This window comes from Microtus oregoni, unplaced genomic scaffold, assembly GCF_018167655.1.
Source record: "Microtus oregoni isolate MIOR12 unplaced genomic scaffold, Mior012 000018F_ref0000195, whole genome shotgun sequence".
Classification (NCBI taxonomy): domain Eukaryota; kingdom Metazoa; phylum Chordata; class Mammalia; order Rodentia; family Cricetidae; genus Microtus; species Microtus oregoni.
The window spans coordinates 1,633,151-1,658,444 of NW_024543077.1; the positions used below are offsets into that span (position 1 = coordinate 1,633,151).

The 25,294-nt window shown below is 54.0% G+C and overlaps 2 protein-coding genes across 3 annotated transcripts in view; both read right to left on the minus strand.

The window, feature by feature from the left end:
• Nucleotides 1–293: 293 nt before the first annotated feature.
• The window catches only part of LOC121459045 (calpain-5), a 53,169-nt gene continuing 28,168 nt past the window's right edge, over nt 294–25,294 (minus strand). For both annotated transcript variants that reach the window (XM_041668546.1, XM_041668547.1), the window contains exons 4-13: nt 13,082–13,290; nt 9,219–9,411; nt 8,138–8,331; nt 7,521–7,598; nt 6,519–6,714; nt 5,802–5,924; nt 3,832–4,028; nt 3,042–3,157; nt 2,463–2,599; nt 294–1,592 (exon numbers count right to left, since the gene is read on the minus strand). In XM_041668546.1, coding sequence (XP_041524480.1) covers nt 1,410–1,592; nt 2,463–2,599; nt 3,042–3,157; nt 3,832–4,028; nt 5,802–5,924; nt 6,519–6,714; nt 7,521–7,598; nt 8,138–8,331; nt 9,219–9,411; nt 13,082–13,290 — 1,626 coding nt within the window. In that variant the 3' untranslated portion in view covers nt 294–1,409. The remainder of the gene's footprint in view (nt 1,593–2,462; nt 2,600–3,041; nt 3,158–3,831; nt 4,029–5,801; nt 5,925–6,518; nt 6,715–7,520; nt 7,599–8,137; nt 8,332–9,218; nt 9,412–13,081; nt 13,291–25,294) is intronic.
• On the minus strand, nt 21,554–22,108 carry LOC121459046 (olfactory marker protein). The gene has a single exon (XM_041668548.1). The coding sequence runs from the start codon at nt 22,089–22,091 to the stop codon at nt 21,600–21,602; it is 492 nt and encodes a 163-aa protein (XP_041524482.1). The 5' UTR covers nt 22,092–22,108; the 3' UTR covers nt 21,554–21,599.

The window sequence follows — 25,294 nt, forward strand, 5'->3', positions numbered from 1 at the left end:
ATAGGAGGGACCCTGTGAGCCACAGCACCAGTCTGAACAAGAGCCCTCTCAGAAAGGCACTCTGGACCAGCCTGAGGATGCCCAGGAACCAGCACGCTCTTCTCCATCTTCCTCCGGGACTCCTCTGCACAGGTCCCACTTCACCCGTGACTTTTCACACTCAATGTCAAAATAAAAGCCGAGGACCAACAAAATGAGTTTTAGAAAGAACAGCGGGTAGGGGTAGACTTCCCTTTACACCGAGTTTTGTTTTCTAGGTGCTGAGACTATGAAACGTTGATGACTGAATATCTCTAGGTGCTGAGACTATGAAACGTTGATGACTGAAAGGGATATTGGTGGTTCACACAGCAAGAGCATGGTGGCCTCCTTGCTGTCTGGGGGATGCTGGTACAGGTCTCACCAGGACAGGCGAGTCCCTGCCTGTGACACCCAACAGATGACATCACCCTGAAGGCCTGGCACCATCCACCCTGGCTCCTGGAGCCCTTTCCTCTGAGAAAACCCCCAGGTCCTTCAACAGAGGCAGTGTGTGTCCCCCTAGGGTCTCCCAGAGTCCTCCATCCACCTGCCTGACCCAAGCCACTCTTTCCAACATCACAGGCAGAGGCTGGGGGATAACACTTTCTCAGGGGTGTGGCCACAGCTCTGTAAGAGATGGGGGTGAAGTCAGGGGGTGTCTACCTCTGAGAAGACCTGAAGATAGGGAAGCCTAGGGTGGCTCTTTGGGCTAATTGGGCAAATCTATGTTGAGTAGCTAAATGGGACAGGGTATTAGACAAGGAGCCAATGCCTCCTGCATACGTCCCGGCTGATGCCCACTAAGGGCTCCTTCAAAACAGCTTATAAAAAGAGGTGTAATGGGACCAGAGATGTAGCTCAGTTGATAGAGTGCCTGCCTAGCATACACCAAACCTTAGGTTCGAGACCCAGCACCATATAAACTGGTGTAGTGGTACATGCCTATAATCTCACCACTGTGAAAGTTGGCAGGAAGATAAGAAGATTAAGGTTACCTTACGCTGCTATAGAGTAAAGACCTGGAAGGGAAGCTAGAAAACGGGGGGGGGGGGGCGAGGAGGGGCGGGGCTCGGGACATGGCAGTTTGTGTGTAAACAAGTGACATCTTGGCACTCCTCGGCAGACAGGGCCTGGGGAAACATTTTCGACAGATGGCCCCTTAGCAGCAGAGCCCCCTGGGTAGAGAGAACTACTTGAAATCTTAGGCAAGAAGATGTCCTCCAAACACTGAGGCTCGGAGAGGGGCAGGGCTCTCCTCAGGTCACGCAGTTGGTCAGTGGAGGAGTGGGGAAAGGGCCCCCCGTGTCTGGTTCCCGGGCTGGTCCCAGGCCAGGTGCGGACATGCAAGGACTGGTGAGAACTAGCGTGGCCGGGCAAGCGGGCCGGTGTCACACGGCTGTGAGGGAGGCGCTGCTGAGGACGTGCACAGCCACGGTGCCGGGCAAGTCGCTGGGCTGCCGGCGACTGCGGTCCTGGAGGTGGAGGGTGTGGAGGGCCTGCAGGTCTTCCGGGTCCGTCTTCAGGCACACCTGGCCCAGGAATTCATCCTTCAGAACTCGGTGGTTCCAGATCTAAGGGGAGATGGTGGGGGAGGGGTGTGTCCAAGACCAGGGGTGTAGCCTGTGGCAGGCAGGGTGTGAGGGCAGGGCCTAGAAGCCTCTTTCCTCAATTGTCCTGGACTGAGGGATTGATGCCTTCTTGTAGACCCTCAGCTCCCATCAAAGCTCTCTACCATGTAGAAAGCCTAAACTCTCGCCACTAGCTTGAACTGAGGGGGTAAACTCAGACTTGACCTAGTTCTGCTCCCAGCCCCTTTTTCCTTTGTTTGTTTGAGACACGGTTTCACTGTGTAATCCTGGCTAGCCTGGAACTTGCTTATGTAGACCAGGCTAGCCCCAAACTCACCGAGTTCTGTCTGTCTCTGTCTCCTGAGTGCTGGGATTAAAGATGTGCGTAGCCACACCCAACACCTCATTTTTAAGATTCAGGTTGAATCACCTGCCCCTCAGGGTCCTTTCCAGCTTCGGTATCTACAAGGCTATGATTTGCCCCATTGGGATCCACCGTTAAGAACACTTGGAAAATCTAGCAGCTCCCCTGGGATGCTACACATTTGTTTACAGATGGTTTCTCGCCCAGAGAGAGGCTGCTCTGGGCTTGGGGGACCGAAGGCGTCCTGAGAGAAAGGAGCTGAGCCCAAGGACACTAGCATTTGGATTCCCTCCTCAGGCCTCTTTGGAAATAGCCACAAGTCACACGTGATCTCAGTATTACTTTCCCAAGTGACACTTGGTGGGAGCGCTGAGGAATAGTGGCCAAGGCTTGGACCACTGACTCTAGCTGGGAGACCAGCCTTGCTGCCTCTCAGACCCAGACTGGCTGGGGGTGGAGATTGGGAGCGGGCGGGAGAAGACCGCGGGAGGGAACAGGATGGACCTTACCTGCACGGTGATGGGCTGAGCCAGCTTCTTGCGATAGAAGACGCCTTTCACATTGTATTCCGGGGTCGAGGTCCCTCTCTGCACGGCCGAGCGGACCTTCTCACCCTCACACTTAATGATCACGTATGAGTTTGCCCCTGGAGAAAAGATGAGGAGCTGGGCTGAGGACAGAGCTGGGCAGAGCCCAACGGGATGGATGTCTGGGAGGGGACCAGCTAATCTGGTCTTAGTCACAACGGGGAAGGGAGACAGGAGCCTGATCCACTTTCCAGACAGGAGTCCTCTACCTTCTATGGCCAGGCGGAGGGAGGCGTGGAGGTGGCCTCTGGCCTGCAGTCCTGGCCACTCCTTCTTACACACAGATTTTACACCTTGGCCTAGAGAAAGGTCTGCTCCCCAGGAAGCCTTCCTGAACCCCCAGTGCTATCTGAGGAAGGAGGAGGTGGGCCTCTCTGGAAGCTCACATCACCTCCTGGATGGCTGGGCCTGCAGAGTGAGTTCTATAGGTGCTGGGGTCTCAGGAGGCTGGGGTCTGTGTGGAAGGAGGCAGGGCCTGAGGTAATCTCCAGATGAGCTCACCTGTCGGGGAATCCTTGAGGCCAGCAGCCCCTAGGACATGGACCTGGGTCACTTGCTGAGGGTAGCCACACAGGGAGCTCCAACAGGTACGAGGGGGCTCATCCAGGCGCAGCTCCCTGATACAGGGTGAGGCGGGGGAGCAGATAGCAGGAAGATAAGAAGACGGGTTCAAAGTCAGGAGCAGTACTTACTGCAGACATTCACTTAATCCTAAGCCAAACCTCATGGTAGACCCAACCATCCACTGCCACGGGCTTCCAGCCTCTCTGTCCCCGCTGTACCCCACCCCAGCAGGGTCCCATCCTCCTCATGGACCACAGGGCACTGAGCACTTCCTGCATGCCACATCCTCTGCTGGGCATTATAGATATTATTCTGCATCCTCAAAATGGGTTTAGCAGCCCCCATTGCCCCCCAAAGCCAGTCTCCATGGGACGGGGGACAGGGGTGACAATCCAGCTGGGTGGGTGACTCCACCCATACTAACACAGACAGACAGGGTCTGAGGGTGTCAGACCCTCTTTCTAGAGTTGGTCCCTACTTTCATCTATGAGATGGAGTGGTTAGGCCTCCCATTTGGGGTGTGAGAAGATAAGCAAAATAAGCGAAAGCAACTTTATAAACTGAGTCGCTGCTCCCAGAGAAGACCAAGAGAAGCCGGGCAGGCAAACAGGGGAGGAGAGAGGCAAGGGATGCCTATCTCTGAGGATGCCGAATCCTGGGTACCAAGCCTTGAGCGGACACAAACAGGCTAGGGCTGCAGATTCCACCAGCTCTGGTCCCCGCGCACCGGCAGTTGGAGGGAACGTCTGTGAAGACTCGGAGCAGGAACTCGCCAGTGTGGCCCGGCTCGAAGGTGGTGGGGATGATGACGTAGCGTCCCTCGGGCTGCTCCGTCCGCAAGAAGACGCTACGCGAGTTGATGTAGATGGAGCTGGCGGCCTTGTGCTGCAGGCTGTGCATACGGTACTGGCGGTTCTCTTCCACCTGTGTGGAGACAGGAGGAGATGGGCCACACGCGAGTCTATCCCACCTCCCGCTGGCCACCATGAAAGGATCAGTAGGATACATGGATTGGAAATGTCCAGAATTAGAGAATCTATGAAGACAAAATCAGTTCAGTGTTTGGCTAGGGCAGAGGAGCAGGGTGAAGAAGCACAGAGGTCCTTGTGCTCACAGATAAACACCAGGGAAACCAGTAATGTCACGCACGCAGGGTTATCTCTTCAAAGGGAGGAACGTATAACCTGTCCTCCACCCAGGAGGCTGGGAGTGGAGACAGTTACAGCCTGCTGACCTCTGTACCACCTGTATGACCGAGACCACACCAAGCCCTCCCACAGACTTAAGATGTCACCTGTAGCCAATCTATAGAGCCTGTCTTTATGGAAGATGTCACAGCAGTCATGCGTAAACCTTTATTGTGCACACAGGGTTGAGTTAATTGCCACCAGGAAACTTTTCCCCAGATTGCGCTGTGCTCACGTACGTCTGAAATCAACCACCCGCTGTCAGACTCTCAGAGTTTGAAGCAGCACCCGCTACTGAGTTGTGCTGAACTGGAATTTCTTCTTGCTTCACACCGGTGAACTGACGCTCTGCTGGCCCCCACGGAAGGGTGACTGGATTGGGTGGCGATGACCACTGGAGTGGAACGTTCTCTTCACAGCAAGGATAATCTACTGACAGTGTCACCAGGTTGCAGGCCTTAGACTTCTCTTGTTTTGTTTTTTATGCTTTTGAGACAAAGTCTCTTCAATTCACTTTGTCATTAAGATTGTCCTGGGGCTCCTGCTCCTCCTACCTCTGCCTAAGTGCTGGGATTACAGGCATGTGCCACCACACCCAGCCTGACCCTGCAGTTCTGTCACAAAGGAATCAAATGCTGTTGTCCCCAACCCCCACCCCTGCGTATCCACAGTTCCACGATTTCAGTTACCTACAGTCAACCATGCTCTGGAAACAGCAAAAGGAAAACGCAGAGATAATTTATACAGTTTCGGTTTCAGAAGTGCTGAAATCCTGCAGCGTTTCACTTTCCTCAATCCAGGACATGAGCCCCTTGTCTGGCCAAGGCATCTGTACTGTGTTCTGGACCTACAGATTAGCCGCTCATGAGCTGTCTTCCCTGTGGCCGTGGTGTGGTGCTATCTGCAGTTTGGCACACCCACAGGGAGTCTCAGAATTTATCTTTGTAGTTTGGGAGGCCTACTTACCAAGACGTGCCTAACTTCCAGCCCAAATCCATGAAATGACACCAGCACATGCTAGACAATCATGGATCCCATACAACCTTCTATGCTACAGTCAAATTGGTACAAGCCATGACATGACACCAAGTGTCACAACACGTCAACACACTACGCATAAGCCAGCACAAGGGGTGGGTAAACAGCCTTGTCATCACCACTAAAGGCTGGAGACCACACATGCACCAGTATCTCACACCTGTGTGGGTTCAGTAGGTTCTCAAGAGCTGGCACATGTGTGGGGACCTGTCATGCCAATTGTCCCCCATACTAAGCATCAAATGTGAAGGACAATAAGCCAGGGGAGTGGTCAGAGCCAAGTCTACCTATCTCTGCACAAGGTCGCCTACTTGGCAGCCCAAGAGGTTGCAAAGCTTCCAACCCCAAAGAGGCTGCAGGAGAGGAAAAGCTCAGCCCTAAGGGGGCAGCAGGGCCAGCAGTGCCAACAAGCCCAGCAGGCACACAACACCCGGCATCCCTCACCACAAGTCCCGCCGGCTGCGGGTCTCACCTTATAGATGTCGAAGCCGATGGCCAGGTTCTCGCCTTTGCCCTCTCGGCGAGTTGACCGCTTGGGCCGCTGCTGAATGCAGATCAGAACTTCATCTTCTGGCTTCTTGACTTCAAATATGTACTGCGGGTGTGGCCATGAAAAGACCCATGGTGGGGCCGGGGTCAACCTCCCGTGCTCCCAAGAGCCTGGACTCTGGGGCTAAGCCCAAGCCATGTTGGTGGCATGAGCTTGGGCTACCCCCATCAGCTCTCCAAATCAGCCCCCAATCTGGGAGAGGAACCTATTAACTCATACAGTGACTGCCCCACCCGAAGACTGGGAGAACTCAATGGTGGTAAGTGCTCACCTCAGAGCCTAGCACACTCTTGGCGCTCAGTAAGGACACCCTGAGTCTAAGGACTAAGCACACGGGCTCCGACTGGCCGAAGAAGCTGCTGGGGAGACTCCCCATGGCGGGCACAACCTGGCGACATTTCCTGGGAACAGCCAAGTCCCCGAGAGCCAGTGTCCTCATTGTGACCACACGCAGTGCAGACAGTAAGATTGGGACGTCATGACCCCAGACGGTGTCCACTGGGCCCTCACTGCACAGTCATAACGAGGCCCAGAGACAGTCTGGGTCATTCCTGAGGGATGCAAGGGCCCCTGGCAGGGCAGGGGTCAGGTCTCACAGCTGCTGCAGGGTGGGATGGGGTGGTCCTTGCACATGCCCACCTGAGGGTTCTGGAAGAAAGTGTCCTTATGGTTGATGCAGCCTCCGCTGCGGTTCTGCTGCGGGTCCTCATGCCTCGTCCAGGCGCCATGCAGCCGGGCCTCCTCCCACGTCTTATGGATGCTCAGGTAGGATGTGTTAAGTAGGCGGCACTTAATGATGTCGGTAAAGTACCGGCACACGTCCTCGAAGGTCATCCTGTGTGCAGAAAGGCATGGAGCTGGGTGAGCCCCACAATGCCCTTAACCACAGCTCCACAGAAGCAAGTTAGACACAATACTACCAAAACCCCAAATCTCTCTCAGGCCTCATTTTCCTCATTTGTAAAACGGGGATGAGCCTAGCAACAGTTGCCTGTCTCACAGGGCCGGCAGGGGATTGAGCAAAATTAAAGGGTGCAACATTGTTACCAACACAAAGAGCAGCTGGCGGGCTGGCTGTGAGGGCATTTTACGTGTTGACAACAGTGTGTACATAAATAGGATGGATGGAGAGAGTGGATGTGAGGGATGGGTACAGGGTGTTGGGTTCAGATGGACAGATTTAGCGGATGATTTTAGCAAATGGGTGCAGGGAATGTGAGACAGACACAGGGAATGACGGACCACAGAGATGGGCACAGAGGAATGGATGCAGGGGAAAGAGGAAGGGAATAGATACAGACGATTGGATGGGGGGCGGGGGGTGGACCTGGGATGGATGCAGGGTAGACACAGGGAGACAAAGGCTGGGCACAGAGACAGGAAGTTGGATGGAGATGGCTGTCCTGAGGTGACCGTCTGTTGGCCCTGTGGCTTGCTTGCTAGGACTAGCCTGGGAGTGGGAAGAGTTCCAGTGTCCCTCAGGTGTGCAGAGAGGACACGGGGTACGAGGATCCGTCTTACAGAGGGGTGAACAGGTTGGAGAGGTGGCCACAGACAAACTGATGATGACGGAGCCCCGGCTTCTGACCGCCTGTCACATGGGTCCCCATCAGCCCAAACTCGGGACGAGAGAACGCTCACCAAAACTCGCCGTCATCTTGCACGGTCACGCCCATCTTCTCCCGCTCACCCTTGCTCACTTTCTTCCATTCCTCCGAGCTGGGATGTGAGCATCAGGAAACAGGTTAAGAGGAGTGGCCTGCCAGGGCCACCTCCCCAGGACACAGCGTCGGACCAAGCGGACCAAGCATCGTGGTTAGGGAAGCTGAAAGTCACGTCCGACCCAGTTCCAAAAAGCCTCCATCCCCTCCCACTGGAGACTGTGATCTGTCTTCCTGCCAGGGCTACCAAGCCAAGGAGAAAATTTGGGAGGAGGGACTCCGACCCCTCGGGACCACTGGCCAAGTACAGAGCATTTGGGGAGCTAGTGGCCTCCCTCCCCACTCTTGTCTGCGTCACACTGGCCTCTGCGTCCCCACAGGTCAAGGTCAGCTCACCTTCTCCAGGCCACTGTCCTTGATGACTCCACCCCCAGACACTACACACACACACACACACACACACACACACACACTGGAAAGCAAGTGTCCTGTCTTTTCCTCAGGCCGTCTGCCCCAGACCCCACAAGACCCAGCCAGTCCAGTGTCACATTTCGTCCTGGCCTCTGTGCCTGTACCCACCCCAACCCCAGGCCTCACGTGTCGCTCCAGGGACCATTCCACTCCCGCTCGCCCCAGGGGTTCCTCAGGCGGATCATATCCAGCTTCTCTGACTTGAAGAAGGCCAGCAGGCCATGGCCCAGGCGCACCTTGCGTACATCGGTGACGGCATACGCGTGGCCCTTCACCAGGCCACATGCCAGGCGGGCTTCCATGTCAGCTGCTGTCACAGCCTGCAGGAGGACAAAGGATCTCAGACAGGAGGGTCACACTGGAATCCAAGCTAAGGAGCCACAACGCCCCCTTCAGGTAGGGGTGGGAACTGCAGCTGAACAGACACAGAACTGACCTTGCTAAGGGTCAGAACCCCAGGGGACCAACCACCTGCAGAAGCCATCCCAGAGTATGTTGGTGCCAACTTGCCCCAGTGAAGCCAACTGCTATATATTTAGAATTTTTCAAGTCTCAATGCATAGGCCCGAGTGGCCTAGAATTCTCTTTGCGGATTTAGCTGACTTTGAACTTGGAGCAATTCTCCTGCCTCTACCTCCCAGGTCCCAAGTACTGGGATTACAGATGTGCGGGACCATGCCTGGTGGTAACACTCAGAAATTTTAAGAGCTGCTTGTGAAAGCATGGGCAATAGGAAACTGACCTTGATAGCAGTATTTACTCCAGGGAACTCAGCAGATACCGCAAACCAGGGCTCCATGTATCTAGAGAGCCAGCGGGCCAGGTTCATGGTACCATGGTTTCAAACCCTGACTCCAATGCACCCACCTATCTCCCAGCAGTGACCGAGCACAGGACCCTTGGAGACCGGCTTCAGGCTACCTGCCCTAGGGCCTTGCTGCCCCCTTCCAGCTGCCCTTAGCTTTGACACCATTTGCCTTGACAATGTGCCTCGGAGGCAGGGACACAAGCACCCAAAGAAGTCTGAGGGAGTCTAAAGGGTGTTAGGAGCATTGCATAGTGCAGGGGGTTAAGGCTGGACTTGCATCGCTGCTCAGCACCACGGAAGGGGAGCTGTGCTCTCCAAGAATGTCAGCCATGGGGTCAAGGGTCGGTGTGATGCCTGGGTCCAGGCTCGGCCCCACTCGGGTGTACTCTGCGCTCCTACCTTGATGGAGGCACTGATGAGGCCGCCTCTGCTGTGCACCTTCAACACCCGTTCAAAGAGCTGATTCCTCTTGGCCTCGTCGTTGGCAAAGTCCCCCTCGGTCAGGTCGATGGGTTCGGAAACACCGCCCGTGAAATCTACTAATGCATCTGCCGTGTTGCCGCCGTCCAGGGCCTGGTAACAGCCTGCCAGCCTGGGTAACGACAGGCCGGGGGTTCCCAGTTGAAGCTCAGAAATCAAGCCAACTGCTACGGTCTCACAGCAAGCCACAGCATGGCCAACGATGGGGCTCAGGTCTAGACAGACTCCCAGTCTCGAGCTGTCGGGCTGAGTCAGCCACCACTGTAGGACTTGGATTTCCAACAATTCTGCATAAGTTATATAATTCATAATGATAACAATGTAAAACTATAAGGAATTGGTTTTAAAATCAAATGCTGGGGCTGGAGAGATGGCTCAGAGGTTAAGAGCATTGACTGTTCTTCCAGAGGTCCTGAGTTCAAGTCCCAGCAACCACATGGTGGCTCACAACCATCTATGAGATCTGGTGCCCTCTTCTGGCCTGCAGGTGTACATGCAGGCAGACCACTGTATATATAATAAATATTTTTTTTTTTTGAAAAAAGTGGACAACCAAGAATAGTCCTTTAAAAAACAACAACAACAAATGCTGTATCTATGCTCTGGAACATTCTAAAAAGTGTTGGAAAAGAACCTGTCGGGTAGAGAGAAATGCTAGTGTTTGCTTGTTATGCCTGAAAATGCAGGAACACTGAATTCCAGTTATGTTTTGAGAGGTAAGCAATAATTCCATAAAGTAGCTTCTGGCCTGGAGAGATGAAATAACTGTGTGCAGAATTGGGAGATCTGTAACCAGTTTCCCTCAGGGAACTTTAAAAAGATATTAAGAATCTACTCTGTAATGACACAGTGACTCTGAGCATGAGTAACAGAGAGATAACACAGCACGGTAAAGACAGACACACAAAACAGTGCCACGCTTTGTAAGGATGCCTGTGAACAAAAATGCATCAGAGACGTTAAAAGAAGCTGGCCTGGCCGGGCAGTGGTGGCACACGCCTTTAATCCCAGCACTCGGGAGGCAGAGGCAGGCGGATCTCTGTGAGTTCGAGGCCAGCCTGGTCTATAAGAGCTAGTGCCAGGACAGGCTCTAAAGCCACAGAGAAACTCTGCTTCGAAAAACAAAACAAAACAAACAAACAAAAAAAAAAAGAAGCTGGCCTGGTAGCACCGGCCTGTAGCCTCAGCACCGGGGCTAATAGTTCAAAGCCAGCTTCTGCTACCCAGTGAGTCTGGTGAAAGCCTGCGTGATAGCCTGTCTCACAACAACAAAATGATACCAAAAGATGCCCTTGATAGAGGAAACGGGGTGCACAGACTAAAAGAGGTAGCTGAAGGCCCAGATGCCTGAGGCAGGAAGGGGCGTGGCCTTCTCTGTCCAATACTTTTTGGATTTGCTCAAAAAGGCATATGCTCGTTTCACAACTTAAAAAGTGAAGAAGAACTGGGGTGGGGGGGTTCACCGGTTAAAGCAATTGTCAGGAAAATGTCAGGGCTAGAGTTCAAATCCCCCAAACCCGAGTAAACCCAAGCGGGCATGGGGGCCCACCCGCAGTTCCAGCCATGACAGGCAGAGATGGGATCCCAAGAGCAAGCTGGCTAGCAAGACTAGCCACATCAGTGAGCTCTGGGTTTGACTGAGAGATCCTGCCTTCGGGAGTGAAGGGGAAGAGCAAGCCAGGATGTTTCCAGCCTTAGGACTCCACACACAGACACACGAATATACACACGTGTGTGTACACATCTACACACGCATGTACAAGTATGCACACACACACACACAAAATGTGCCTAAGTACAACACACACAGAGAAAGAGAAAGAAGCAAACATAAAATAGTGAGGCCCGTTGAATGTCACATGACCCAGAAGTTCCACTGCTGAGAAACACTGGAAAAGGATCAAAGCAGAGACTTGACACCTGAACACCCGTGACCACAGTGGCACCGTTCACAGCAGTCGAGAGGGGGGCGCTGCCCAACTGTCTGTCTGCAGACAGGCAAAGCATGACTGAGAGCTCCAGCGGAAAGTGCTGGAATAAACGGTAACCTAGCCGGACATTGGAAATATGACACTAGGGGGCTGGAGAGATGGCTCAGCGGTTAAGAACACGTGACTGCTCTTCCAGAGGTCCTGAGTGCAGTTCCCAGCACCCACGTGGTGGCTCACAGACATCTGTAAGGGGATCAGAGTCCCTCTGGTGTGCATGAAGATAGAGCACTCATACACATAGAATACATGAATAAATAAATCTTTAAAAAAATATATCATGCTGAGTAAAAGAAGCCAGACCCAGAGAAACATATATAGCAGGATTTCCTGTATACAAGGTGCCCAGGAGAGATAGGTTCACAGGCAGGAATAACAGAGTTCTGCAGGCTTCAGGGAGAGAAAACGGAGTTACTGATTGATGGGGAAGAATTTCTGCTGGGGTGTGCGTGGGAAGATTTTGGATGTAGGTAATGGTGACAGCATTGTGGGTAGTAGTTACTGGACAATGAATTGGTGGCTTAGCAAGAAGTACTGTGTATGTGTGGGTGTGTGTGTGTATATATATATATATATATATGCGCGTGTGTTTGCATTTATAATCAATAAAACTTTATTTAAAAACCAAACTACGAGCTGGAACTGTAGCTCAGCAGTGGGGCACTTGCTTAGTCAGCAGGAGGCCTTCCACCACAGCCCCACCAATGGCAGTGAAAACACACTGGCCACCAAGGGGCTGGCTCTGCTGTCTTAGGGTTAAATTCTCAGGGGTTTTTCTTTTGGATTTGTTTTTCCTTTTCTCTCTTCCATGCAGGCTCTTGTGATTCCTCTCACACTTTCTGTCACCCCCCCCCCCCCACACACACACACACATCCCCAAAGGCCTGGGAAGAGAACCCAGGGAGAGACCCCTTCCATGCTGGCTAGAACCAGCTGGCATTCCTGCCCCCAAATGTCTCACTCCTCAGCACACTCTTGCTCATTCTGTGCCAGGTCCTACAAGAGGAGGACAGGCATCTGGGCCACGGTCTGCCATCCAGACCAGGAAAGGCCCCAGGGTAAGATCTACCGCCATAGCCCTGGGTATCAACCCTGCACCCAACACTGCGTGATGCCTGCCTGAACCCCATCTGCTCCCAGTTCCTCTTCTCATAATCTCGGTCTCCACTCCCCCCCAACAGACCTAGCAGGTAGGGTCCTTGGGCTGAGGCTCTGATCATGTTGTAGACACCAGTCCCTCACCTCTCTGTGACAGAGCATCCTAATGGCCCAGGACGCCCAGCAACAGTCCACACTGGCTTGATGATTTGGTCTGGTCATCCCGCTCAGACAGCTCCATCCACCTGGTCAACCCACCTGGTCAACCCACCCAGACAGCTTCACCTGGTCAACCCACCTGGTCAAACCACCTGGTTAACCCATCTGGTCAACTCACCTGGTCAACCCACCTGGTCAACCCACCCAGACAGCTCCACCTGGTCAACCCACCTGGTCAACCCACCCAGACAGCTTCACCTGGTCAACCCACCTGGTCAACCCACCTGGTTAACCCATCTGGTCAACTCACCTGGTCAACCCACCAGGTCAACCCACCCAGACAGCTCCACCTGGTTAACCCACCTGGTCATCCTACCCAGACAGTCCCACCTGGTCAACTCACCCAGACAGCTCTGCCTGGTCAACCCACCTGGTCATCCCACCCAGACAGCTCTGCCTGGTCAACCCACCTGGTCATCCCACCCAGACAGCTCCGCCTGGTCAACCCACCTGGCCACCCCGCCTGGCCACACCTACTTGGCATAGGCCTTCTCCACCAGGGCACACCAGAACTCATTTCTGGAGTTGGAGTGGCAGTAAATGAGCTGGTTGTTGACTGTGGGCAGCCTGTCATCGATGACCACGTCCACCCACTCCCCGAAGCGCCAGAAGTGGAAATGGAAGATGCCGGCATAGGCATCAGGCTTCTCGGGGTCCCATTCCTGCTCCTTCCAGTCTGGGATGACCTAGGGAGATAGATGAAGACATTGAGAGGCATCTGACTCCTGAGAGAAAGGCAGTGCATGACCCCAAAGAAACGGGAGTGCTGGGTTCCAGCCCACCACTGCATGGACACTGGGACTTGTCAGCACTCTGGTCTTGGGACCTGGGTTCCGTATCTGTCAGTCAGAGACTAGGGCCCCTTCTAGCCACAAGCCTCCCTCACACTGTTCCATCCACCCTAGCCATCCAGGCAGCCCCAGCTGGAAACCAGCAGCCATGCCAGACTCCTCTCTGTCTCCCTCTCCACCTAAGCAGATCCTCTCAGCTCCTGCCTTCCCACCAGCGCCACCCTGCCCCCTCACCATCTCTGACTCCCAGTCATTGCAACGGCATTGACACCCACAACCACCCTGGTTCTCACTCAGCAGCAAACGGACAAATGATGTCACTCTCCTAAGGGGTCTCCCACCCTACCGCCCTGCTCTGGGCTCCCAGGCTAGCTCCTTGCCCTCATTCCTCACAGTTCCTCCTTCAGTGGCCATTTTGTTGTCCAGGAAGTCCGCCTTAACTCTAGGCCAGACAAGGACCCCATCCCTCAGCCTCTGGGCCAAGGACGTTCCTAAAATCCATACTTTCACTGGGTTATTACAGCAAGTGCCCAGTAGTGCTGTTCAAGGTCCGATACAATCTGGTGTCAGCAACCCGTGGGCGGAGCTCCGCGTGGGTGGAGCTTCTTCGTGGGCGGAGCTCCCATGGGCAGAGCTTCCCTGCGGGAAGAGCTTCCGATTTTCTTGCTTTACATCCTCCTGGCCCAGGTGCACGTGTGTTACACATATGTTGACTGCATGCATAAACGCAAGACACCCCTTAGGACTCTAGTATCTAGTATTTATAGAGAGTCTTGCAAACTCCAGGGCTTGGACCTGACACAGACTAGGTCAGTGTACTTTTCCAAATGGCTCTATCTCGGCTTGACAGGTGAGAAAATTAATGCTCGGAGGGGGCAAGTCATTGATCCAGAGTCGCAGGGTCAGGAAAACAACAATAAAAGCTCATGGTCTTTGGAGGCAGGTAGAGCTGGGTTTGAGGCTGGGATTCAAACCCAGGCCTGTGTACTGACAGATGAGTTATTTAGCTGTATGAACTCCTGGGTGGGCCCTGGACTGTGCTAGACACTGAGGACCAAGATGACCCAGACATAGTACATTCCCACAAGACGCTTTGAGTCTGGCAGGAGAAGAAGGGACAAAAGCGCCCATGGTGTGGAGGGGAGGGAGAATAGGGAGTACCCTGGCACCGGCCACAGCTCTGAGATGTCCTAGGAGCTGGCAGAGGTGTCCCCAAGGACAAGAGGACAAACAGAGGTCCTCTGACAGCAGGCGGCAGGCAGAAAGGGGAACCACTCAGCCCTCCACGGCAGGACAACCAGCTCACTCCACCGTGTGTGAACAAAGTACTGCTGAGCCCCACTCAGAGCACAGGCAGTTCCTTCTAGGAGAAAGCCATCCTGGTTCAGACAGCAGCGTCCACACACACAGGCTGGCTGGCACACAGCGGCAGCTTCACCGAGAGGCTGTGCTGGTCGGAGCCTCCACCCTCACACTCCTTTGGGATGTGTTGTTTACACAACTTACACTATCAACGGGGACACACACAAAGGAGAGCTGTCTCTAGGGAGATGAAGATGCCAACTCCGGGCGCAGCACTACCTCCCCTCTTCTGGAAGGAGCCCTGTGAGGTGCCAGGCACACGGCTGTCTACTGTGTTACCCCCAACCCCCAAGGCTATGCAGGATGATGCCCCTGGAAGTCGCTAGCCAAGACTGCCACAGGCAGGATTCCAACACGGGCTTAGCAACCTGGGCCCAGGTCTGTAACCAGGCATGGTCCAGTATTGCCAGTTGCTTCCTTTTCCCTCTTTACCTCTGCCTTCACCCAACTCTGTGAGCTTTCACCTCTGTCCTAACCCCTTGCATTGTCTCTCTAGCTTTCTCTAAAGACAGAACACTGAATACAAAAAAAAAAAAAAAAAAAATGGGGCCTATGCAAGGTGGGGTCATCCCACTGCACAGATGGGTAAGCTGAGGTCCAGAGAAACTGCCCAGGGATACAGAATCGTACCCAACGGCGGAGAGCCACGCCTCCTCCCCTGAGACTCTGCACTGGGTACTCTGGACAGCCATGGAAGGAGGAGGAGCCCTCAGAGGGCATGAGAGATAAGCGGGGACCTGGGAGGATCATTAGTCAACCGCAGGGTTTGGCCCTGAGCCCACGGTCGTCCAAGAAGCAGATAATGAGGCTCCCGGGCCGGAGATCCAGAGTCAGGATCCCTGGTGGCCTCAGTTTCCCCTCCTGCATCACAGCCATTAGAATTGGCATAGGGTGGGTTCACAGTAGCTTTTGCTGCTTGGCCTCTGTGTTGCCTGCTGGGCATCTGGCTACATCACCAGTCAAGGAGGTTCCCCAGCCTCCCTATCTAGGCCAGAAGACTCGGGAAGCTGCCACAGATAGATGGCCTGAGCTTTAGGCAGGGACTGTCATGCCCTGAGCAGTGAGTGTGTTCAAGCTCATGAGGTCATAGACTCAGAACAGCCACTACCGGAGAAGGGCAGCAAAGCGACCTACTTCTCAAGATGGGAAATACAAAGAGAGAGAACGAAGCATTACCCTGCCTTTCTCTGCACAGCAAGGGAAGGGGGTCTCTGTCTGAAAACATAACCCAGGCAATAGTGTGGAAGAAAGGATGAAATCCAGTCCCTTTTATTCTGAAGCCATTGAAGAATTAATGGATGCACTGAGCTGTAGGGCAGAGATTGGGGAGTTTGAGACAGGAAGATGAATTCTAGGCCTGCCTGGGCTAGACCCTGTTTCAAGGGACTAATAAGGGCTACGAATGCGGCTCACTGGCGAGTGCTTGCCTAACATGTAGGAAGCCTGGGTTGGATCCCCAGCACAAAATAATCCCGATGTGGTTTCTCACGCCCGGCATCCCAGAATTTGCGAAGTGGAGGAAAGACGGTCAGAAATTTCCACATGGCTGCATGCCACATTCTAAGCAGGCTTCATATAAGGAACCCTGTCTGAAAACCATTATACAATGGTCACTTAAGAGAGAGAGAGAGAGAGAGAGAGAGAGAGAGAGAGAGAGAGAGAGGAGGACAAAATGTGTCTTCTGCGTGAATCTTACCAAGCCACTGGGACAAATCCCGGCTTACAGAAGCGCAGGAGCCAGAGAACACGCCAAACGTCCCCGTGAGGACACAGCCAGCAAAATCCACCCAGTGAGAAATCCACATAACAAATGACCTAGTTTCTTCAACAAATAAATTGCAAGAGAAAATGAAAAGCAGCACGGGCAACTGAGCCACGGTTATGCAGGACTTTTCTCTTTAAGCAAACGGACAAGTGTCTGTCTTTGAGACTGCTCTGTGTATTTAATGATTCAAGGTAGGCAGCCCAATCGAAAAAGCGAGACCCCCAAATCTGAAATGTTTTGAGCACAGACGTGATGTTCAGAAGATTTGGGAATTTGGATCTGCGGGTTTGGGGTTTTCAGATTTAAAATGCTCAACAAGTAAAACAAATATATAAATACCAAAAAAAAACATCAAATCTAGAATTTTGGATTCCAAACATTGTTTGGATTACTTTAAGAGTAAATATATTTACTATACATATTTAAAAGTTAACATGTATGGGTATGTTGCCTGTATGTATGTCTCTGTGTACTTGCATGCCTGGTGCCTGCAGAGGCCAGGAGGTACAGATGGTTGTGAGCCACCACGTGGGTGCTGGGAACTGAACTCAGGTCCTCTGGAAGAGCAACAAACTCTCTTAACCATCGAGTCATCTCTCCAGCCCTATAACTCCGTATCTTTCATACGATTCCTTCTCCTTTAGGTTTGTACCCATCAGCATCTGCGGATGAACTCATGTGGGGAGGTGAGAGGCGTAAGATGTGGTAAGACCGAGGGCGGCTGTTCTGAAGGATGCTCTGTGGTCCCTATATGCCACTGGGGACGCCAGGGCATGACCTGGGAATCTGCTGACCTCCTCACCTCCTGCCCCAACATCTCCTCTCTGTAGGCTCCACCAAAATCCACTACAACTGCACAACATCTCAGGATGCCCCAAGGCACATCCTGTGTGCCTGGCTCGACCTGCACCCTCCTTCCTTTACCCCCGAGAGGCTAACCCTTGGCAGCTGGGCAACCCCTCCTGGCTCCCCAGAACTAGGGATTTCCTTAATGGGGCTACGGCCAAACGTGTTCCTCCTCGGATTCCCAGCACCCAGTACAGGGCCTGGCCCAGCACCAATATGAATGCTGGTCACAGCAAGGCCTCCAAGTTGCCTTCCCTCACCTCCAGGGCTGTTATGATAACAGATGGCCTCGGGGAACTTTGTACACTGTGGAGGGCTGTGGTATCTGCAGACACATCAGTCTGAGAACTTAGGGACAGGGAGGCAGACAGTCCCTGAGAAAATCTCCCGCCCAGAGTCATTAATAACCTCCAACGTATTTGGCAGTGGAGGCGCACGCCTTTAATCCCAGCAGTCAGGAGACAGAGACAGAGGCAGGCAGATCTCTGTGAGTTCGAGGCAAGCCTGGTCTATGGCCAGCATGAGTTCCAGGACAGCCAGCACTACACAGAGATACCTTGTCTTGAAAACAAAAACAAAACAAAACAAAACACCCTCCAACACTACCCACCTCAAGTGCATGTGTGTCTGTGTGTCTATGCATCTGTGTGTGTGAGCCACACTGAGCAACACCCTACAGCGCCCTCTGGTGTTGGGTTTCCTAAGCACGTCTCAGACTAAAGAGCCTGACCAGAATTCCCCTTGAGCGGCACCTGTCTATACTGCGTTTAGGGGTCAAGAGCCCAGGAAGGGTGACACTGCCCAGGACCTGAGTGTAGTGTGATCAAGTGTGAAAATGAGTGTGAAGAACGGGAGACAAGCAGGAGCCGCTCAGATGTCCGCCTTAGATCCCAAGGGCTACCTTAGGGCACTTCTGAGCAACCCTGGTGAAACGCCAGGGTGGGGGTCGCCAGGGGGATTCCCTGTGGCTCCACTAGCAGCCCCCCGCCTCCACGGTGGTATTCCTCGAGTCTCGGCTTCTGGTTTCAGATTCCCCAGGTCTCAGACCCAGAGACTGGAGAGGTCAGGCAGTTACGTATCATCCAACCATCCCTGTGTGCCCAGGACGGGCACCACAGCTTGGGCCAGGGCAAGAGAACTCTGGTCCTCCACTCTCTAAGGCACAGTGTGATGGTCAGATGTCCCTTCCGCTGGGACATCTGAGCCTAATAATAATGAGAAAAAACTCGGTCCATTACCACTCTCTGGGGCCAAGAGCCTGGCCTGGCACCTGCCGATCCCGCCCCAACACCTACTGCCATCAACATTGGCCAGCTGTGCAGTTGCAGGCAATGCTGTTTACCTCTCTGAACCTTAAGTTCTTGTTCTGTGAATAACTTCTCCCAACCCTTCTCCCAAGATAATCTACAGTGTCTGTAGGAAGCTATTGACATACAAGTGACTTCTGGGGTCTTAGCTCCGCCGACATTCTCCGTGTGACCTTCCAGCACCTGTAAGGGAGGCACTGCTGACTACCAGGTAGAAAACAACCTAGAGAGGCTGCCTGGGGCCACAGAGCCAATCACTGGCAGGCAGAACAGGGCCCTGGAGCTACAGACACTGGCTCTCTGCCAGGCAGAGGCTTCAGAACAGCAGGACTTCTGGTTCCACGATTCTCAGTGGTTTTCGTGGCGAATGGGTCATATCCACGTGTGTGTACACCTGGGGACAGGGCCAGACCACTGCAGTTCACAGGGGCTGGAAGCTAGATTCTTCTCCTGGACTTTGCCTTTCTCAGAGGCCAGCTTCACGGCTGACTGGATAAAATGGAAGGAGGTAGTTTGGGAGGGGCACGTGGGAACACAGAGGCTCCTGAACCAGGGGGAGAGAGCATAGGGAAACACCTCTGGACGCTATGAGACATGGGAGCCAGGTGACAGAAGCTGAGGGGAGAATTCCGGAGTGCTCTGAAGCTAGCAAGCCAACCCACAGAGCCCTCTGACACGTCTCTCTGTAGGAAGCCATCCTAATACGCATGGGTCCTCAAAAGAGGTGGAAGAACGTATTTTCCAAGCCCATCACAGGAGGTCACAGCTGCGGGATCAAAGGTCCAAGGGCTCTGAATCCCATTCCCAGTCCACCTCTCCATGTTTCAGGATGGAGGCCTCCTCCCATGGGCCTCAATTGTCCCTATCCAAAAATGAGTGGACGCGGGAGATGAGGAGGGCTGAGCCATGAGGTGGGGCTCTAAGATGCCGGTTTCCCCAGCTATCCCAGTGCCAGGGTCAGAGGACATAGTTCTGAAGAGGTGACCTAAAACCAGGGACTAACCTGGAAGGCCAAGCCCAGGAGAGGGTCAGGGACTCCTAGAGGACACACCCAAGCAGTGACCAAGACCAGTCTAAACCGGTGTCAGTCTCACCCATTCCACTCCCAAGCACAGCCTCAGTTGGCTCTTTCATACCCCAGTGGCTGGGTTGGTCCCTGCAGGGCAGCCAGGAGACCTAAGACAGATGAGACAGATGAAACCCCGTCCTGACATGGGACCTCACCGCTCAATCATCCTGAAGGTTGGCAGGATGGAGTTCCTCAGAACTGCAAGGTCCCACAGGGAGGGAATGCTTCTGATGTGGGCTTGCAGCAAGGGATACAAACCACATCACAGAGGCACACCACACGGCAGAAGTGAGGGCATGAAGTCTTTATTGGGGACATGTGACAAGCACGGCAGAGACACTCAAGCCCCCACAGGGAATACGGGGTGAGACAGAATTGGGGGACAGGCAGCGTGAACCAAGGGGGTCTTGAGAGCTGTAGGGAGAGGTCAGAAAGGTGGGCCCCTGTCTAGGTATGGCTCTCTAGAGTCAGCAGCGTCTAGAAGGCACTAGCAGGTGCTTCTGCAAGCAATAGCCACCAGAGCCAGCAACACAGCCTATCTCCTGCCTCCAGAATCCCGACCCTGAGCTGGAGCTTGCGCTCCTGGTAGTCCACCCACTGGACGGGTCCTACCTTCAGATCTCCATGCATTGGCATCTCAGATGAGGCAGCCTTGAGGCAGAGTACCTCTGACTGACGCCAGGTGGCAGGTGAGGCTTCTCTCAGCATGCACAGGGCGGAGGAAATGAGGCTTGGGGCAGGACGGAGTCTGCCGATATCCGTGCCTCTGTTTCCCTGTCGGTTTGGGGAGTGGGTTTACCTGGATAACCTCTGAAGCCAGTCCAGTATTAGACATCTGGAGACATTCAACCCACTTCAGACATCAGACATCATAACTGCCCCAAAGCCTTACCCATGTGCCTCCACTCTGGTAGAACCCCCAGTAAACGCCCAGAGAAGTTACAGCAGGACACAGCACCTGTGTTCCTGATCAGAGACCTGCAAAGGCCAGCCGTCCTATCGGGGACATCAGTGTTTCTGGCTCAGTTCTCTGCTTCCCCATTTGAGCCTTAGTCTCCCAGTTCAGGAAGCCCTGCACCAAGGAGGACGCAGAGAGTGTCACCTCCACCAAGCCCAGGACCTAGTACCAACTGCTCAACAACTAAGCTAAAGTCAGCACACATCCATACAAATATAGCATGCTATCTCTCAACATATACATATGTGCGGGTAGTTAGAGCTGGGTCAGCTTCTACATGCTCTTTCCCTTCTCCACAGCAACCCGGGTGAGACCTGCAAAGCCAGCCACCCTCTGCCAGACAGACCAAGCCCTGCTGTAATCCTGCCCAGTGTCTGGAAGGCCTTAAGGTCACAGCAGGCTGGTGTTGACACTGGGAAAAGCACCTTCCCGCTGCCAGAGTGCCACTGGGCATCCATCTCCTGATGCCAGCTTTAGCCGTCAGGCAAATGCCTTCTTGACAGGTTCCCCAGAAGGCAGTTCCTGTCATGTCTCAGTCTTCCATCCCTGAAGGAAATCCAATGGTTGGTTATTTGGATCTCTTGGTTAGCCTTTTGGTTTCTCAGTCCCTCTCTGTCCACCACAATGAAGCAGAGGTGGCAGATGCCCAAGAAGTCCATCATTCTGGCCACATGAACCCAAAAGGCCTCTATTGTCTACAGTAGCAGTGTCCAGCTTCTAGACTATGGAGCCATGGGTCAGCCCTGTGAGCCGCAGCACTAGCACCAGGAAAGGGGACCTTTAGCCAAGTCAAGCACAGAAGGAGAATGTTAGAAGAATGTCCCCAAAATAGACATGTGGCAGGAGGTTCAGGCAAGGGGGAATTGTGGGCCAGAGGCAGGGTCGCCAGGGCTGCCGTCAGAGCTGGTTGAACACCACAGAGGCCTTGAGGTTGGCGGGCTCCACGCCCTCGCCAAAGGTAATAAGGAAATACATGACCTTGCGGATTTTGGCCAGGTCAGACAGGCGCTCCCCAAACTCCAGGGCATCAGCCTCATTCCAATCCATGACGTCGGAGTCTTCCTTGCGCCAGAAGATGGCAGCAGGGTCCAGCAGCTGGCGCGTCATGAGGTTGGTGAGGTCAGGCGTCCAGTTCTGCGAGGTGCCCGTGATGGTGACCTTGCCCGGCTTATCCAGGACCACATCCCAGCGGTCAAACTGCAGCTTCTGTTGCTGGATGAAGTCGAGCCGGTACACAGATTCGGCCGGCCGGAGCAGCTTCTCGCCATCCTGCCTCTTCTCCCCACGCTGTTTCAGGCTCTCGACTCGTAGCCGCATCTGCTTGGTCAGGTCCTGGTCTAGAACCAGAGGCATGTCCAGCTGCTGCTTCGGTGGCCCGTCCTCTGCCATGGCCCAGGCGCTACAGCTGTTGCCACTGCCACCACTCCCGCCGACGTCAGGGAACCAAGTGGGCTGGAGCCTCAGATGCCAAGAGAGGAGGCCCCCTGAAGGCCCGCCTCCCTTCCCAGCCTCTCCTTTTTGGCCACCGGCCCTTTCTGGCCCCGCCCAGTTCTCAGATCGGAGTGTGTGTCCAGCTGCCTCCTTTCTGCTCCTTGCCGTAGGCAGGCTGGAGGGTGACAGGCTCCTTCGGGACCGGAGTGCTGATGTCAACTGCTGTGGCAATCACCTTGACTACAGTAGGAGCAACAAGCCGGAGGCTTGCTTGTTTGTGAAGGAGGGAGCGCTGCATGGGGCTGTTGGGAGAGAAGTGAGGGGTACAGACACAGGGAGGTAACTCCGGAAGAGGGGACAGGGCAGCACCAAGATGCACCCGTCCATCCGTCACTGGTTTCCTGGCCAGCTTGGGGCCACCGGTGCCTCATCCTCTCTTCATTCTCTCTGATCCACCTGCCAAGTCCTGTCAATTCTGCTTCCCAAATGCCCCGGGCATCCTCCTCTCCTTTAGCATCACTAGGACCCAACCTGGCTGAACCTGCAACTCTCAAATCCCAAATCACCTGCCAGACAGCGGCCTGGCTCTGCTCCTGGAAGCCATGGTTCAATCCATCTAACCACACAGTATGCCACATAGCCACAGGCCTGGCTCTCACTTCCACCCGAATCCCACCAGGCCTTCAGCCTACACTGATCCTCCACCTCCCCTACGAGACACCTTCCCCAGGCCAGGGAGCAATCGGAGGCAGAGCCCAGCCAGTGTATGCGGACAGATGGTGGGACTGGGGACGGAAGTGTGTCTGGGCAGTGGCGATAGAGAGATGTGGCTGTCACAGGATGTCACACACAGGAAAGAGGCGGGGGGGGGGGCAAGGTGTCGTAACTGGAAATGATCAGAAGGGTTTAGGGGACAGAAGCACATTGCAAGGCTAGACGGAGACCAAGTGAACCAGCGGGTTGATAATTAGCACAGCTTGCTTGTTATGTTTGCTTGTTTGTCTTTGAGACAAGGTCTCACCGTATAGCCATCCAGGCTGCCTTCAAACTCCGAGCAATCCTCCTGCTTGGGTCTCCCAAGTGCTGGGTTCACAGATGTGAGCCATCACAGCAAGTGCTTTTCATTTGGGTTGTTTTTTTCGGCAATACAGGGAACTGAACCCAAAGCTTCTTTCACCGAACTACAGCCCCTAAATCTGATCCTTTTACTTGAAGACAGGATCTCAGTGGGTCAACCTCACAATCCTCCTGCCTCAGCCTCGCTGTCGGGGATCTTAGGATGAAGGAGAGGCGTCCAGGGTGTCCTTGACAGAGCCCTTGCCTAGCACGGACAGACCCTGGATTCAGTTCCCAGCAATGGGAAAAACAAACGGGGGCCACCAGCAGCAATCCCAGAAACCAGTATGGTAAGAGCTGAATCAAGCAGCCTGCTCGCTCGCCGGCCTTCAGGGCGATATGGCTGAGGGGCTTCAACGTCCTTTCTGAAGAGGAATGCCTTCTGCGCTTCCAGAGTGACATTCTGACCTTAAATTATTTTCATTCCATTTGTGTGTGCGTACATGCATGCATATGTGTGTGTGTGTGTGTAAACACCATAGGTCATATATGGAGGTCAGGGACAATTTGAAGGAGCTGGTTCTCTCCACCCACCATATGGGTTCCAGGATTGAACCCCGATTGTTGGTTGGCAAGCACCTTTACCCACAAAGCCACACAGCAAGCCCAGTTCGTATTTGTGTTTGCATAAGTGCTTGAAAGAGTGTGCGTGCATGCGTGTGAACAAGAGAAAGTGTGCGATGTGAGAGCCGATGTGTCTGAGTGGGGGTGCAAACGCGAGCTTTGCACGGGGTTGGCCGGTGCCTGCCCACTGAACTGGATCCCAGCCCTGATTTTGTTTGTTTTGAGTCTCCCCTGGACTGGACACCCTGGCAGGGCCATGTCTGTCTTGTTCATCCCTGTAAGTGAGAACATGGCTTCCATGCTCAGGGGATGTTCCGAAAGCTAAGTGAATGGCAGAAATGCTGAATGCTGAATGAATGAATGACAATGACAAAAGGTGACCTAGAAGCCTAGAAGGCGAGGTAGAGACAGGTCTCAGCACACCAGGGAAAGGGCCCTACACAAGCTGTGGGTTCAGTGAGGACGGATGGAGCTGCTGCCAGAGTGTCGGGGCCGAGGGCAGAGGGCAGGCGTTAACCTCACAAACCTAACGATGTCCAGAAAGGCTGAGAAATCAGAGGTGCCGAGCGCTCTGTGCCAGGCAGCCAGCCAGCACAGCAGGCTGGCAAGGACAGCGTGCCAGAGGCTGAGGCTGAGGAAGCTGGCATCTGTACAGACACTCAGGCTTCTACATCCCGGGGGGGAAGGTGGGGTGGGGGTGGGGTGTCAGCCTTTCTAATCCCTAAAGGGATCCAGGGCCACAGAACCGCTAGAGCGGGCTGGTCCGCTGTGGGGAGGGGGGTGCACCTTGCAGGCAGTCGGGGGTGAAGGAAGCTGTGACAGCTGTAATTGGGGACCCACAGACGGGCAGGCGGGAGGAGCCAGCAAAGAGCTGTGTGATAGATGTTTGTGACCAGAGAGGGAAGGAGGTGGACACAGCAACTCTACCAGCTACTGGACAGACAGACCCTGTGAGGAGCCATCCGAGGCTGGATGGAGGAGGGAACGCAGGAGAGAAAGGCCGCTCTGAAGGGGCCCCCGTGGCTGCAGACGTGGGCAGGAAAACAAAGGGAGCACCCCAGACAACCTCCTCAGCCTCAGCAGAGAAGAGGATGAGGAGACCCTAACACGGCTGCCTCTGGGTGGAGAATGGCACATGGGCCTTACGGGCATTTCACATGTTCAGTCCCCAGAACATACTGTGTACCCGGGACACGGCTAAGTCCTCCATTTCTTACTTATTTTTTTAAATTTTTAAAATTTTATCTGCATTGGTGTTAGGCCTGTATGTCTGTGTGAGGGTGATGGATCATGGAGGTACACACAGTTGTCAGCTGCCATGCCTGGGATTGGAACCCAGGTCCTCCAGAAGAGCAGGCAGGGCTCCTAACCACTGAGCCATCTCTCCACCACCCCCACTCATCACTTCCTAATGAACTGATTCATAACTGAGGCATGGGCTGGGACAGAGTGGGAGACATTCGATTTATCATTGTTGTTGT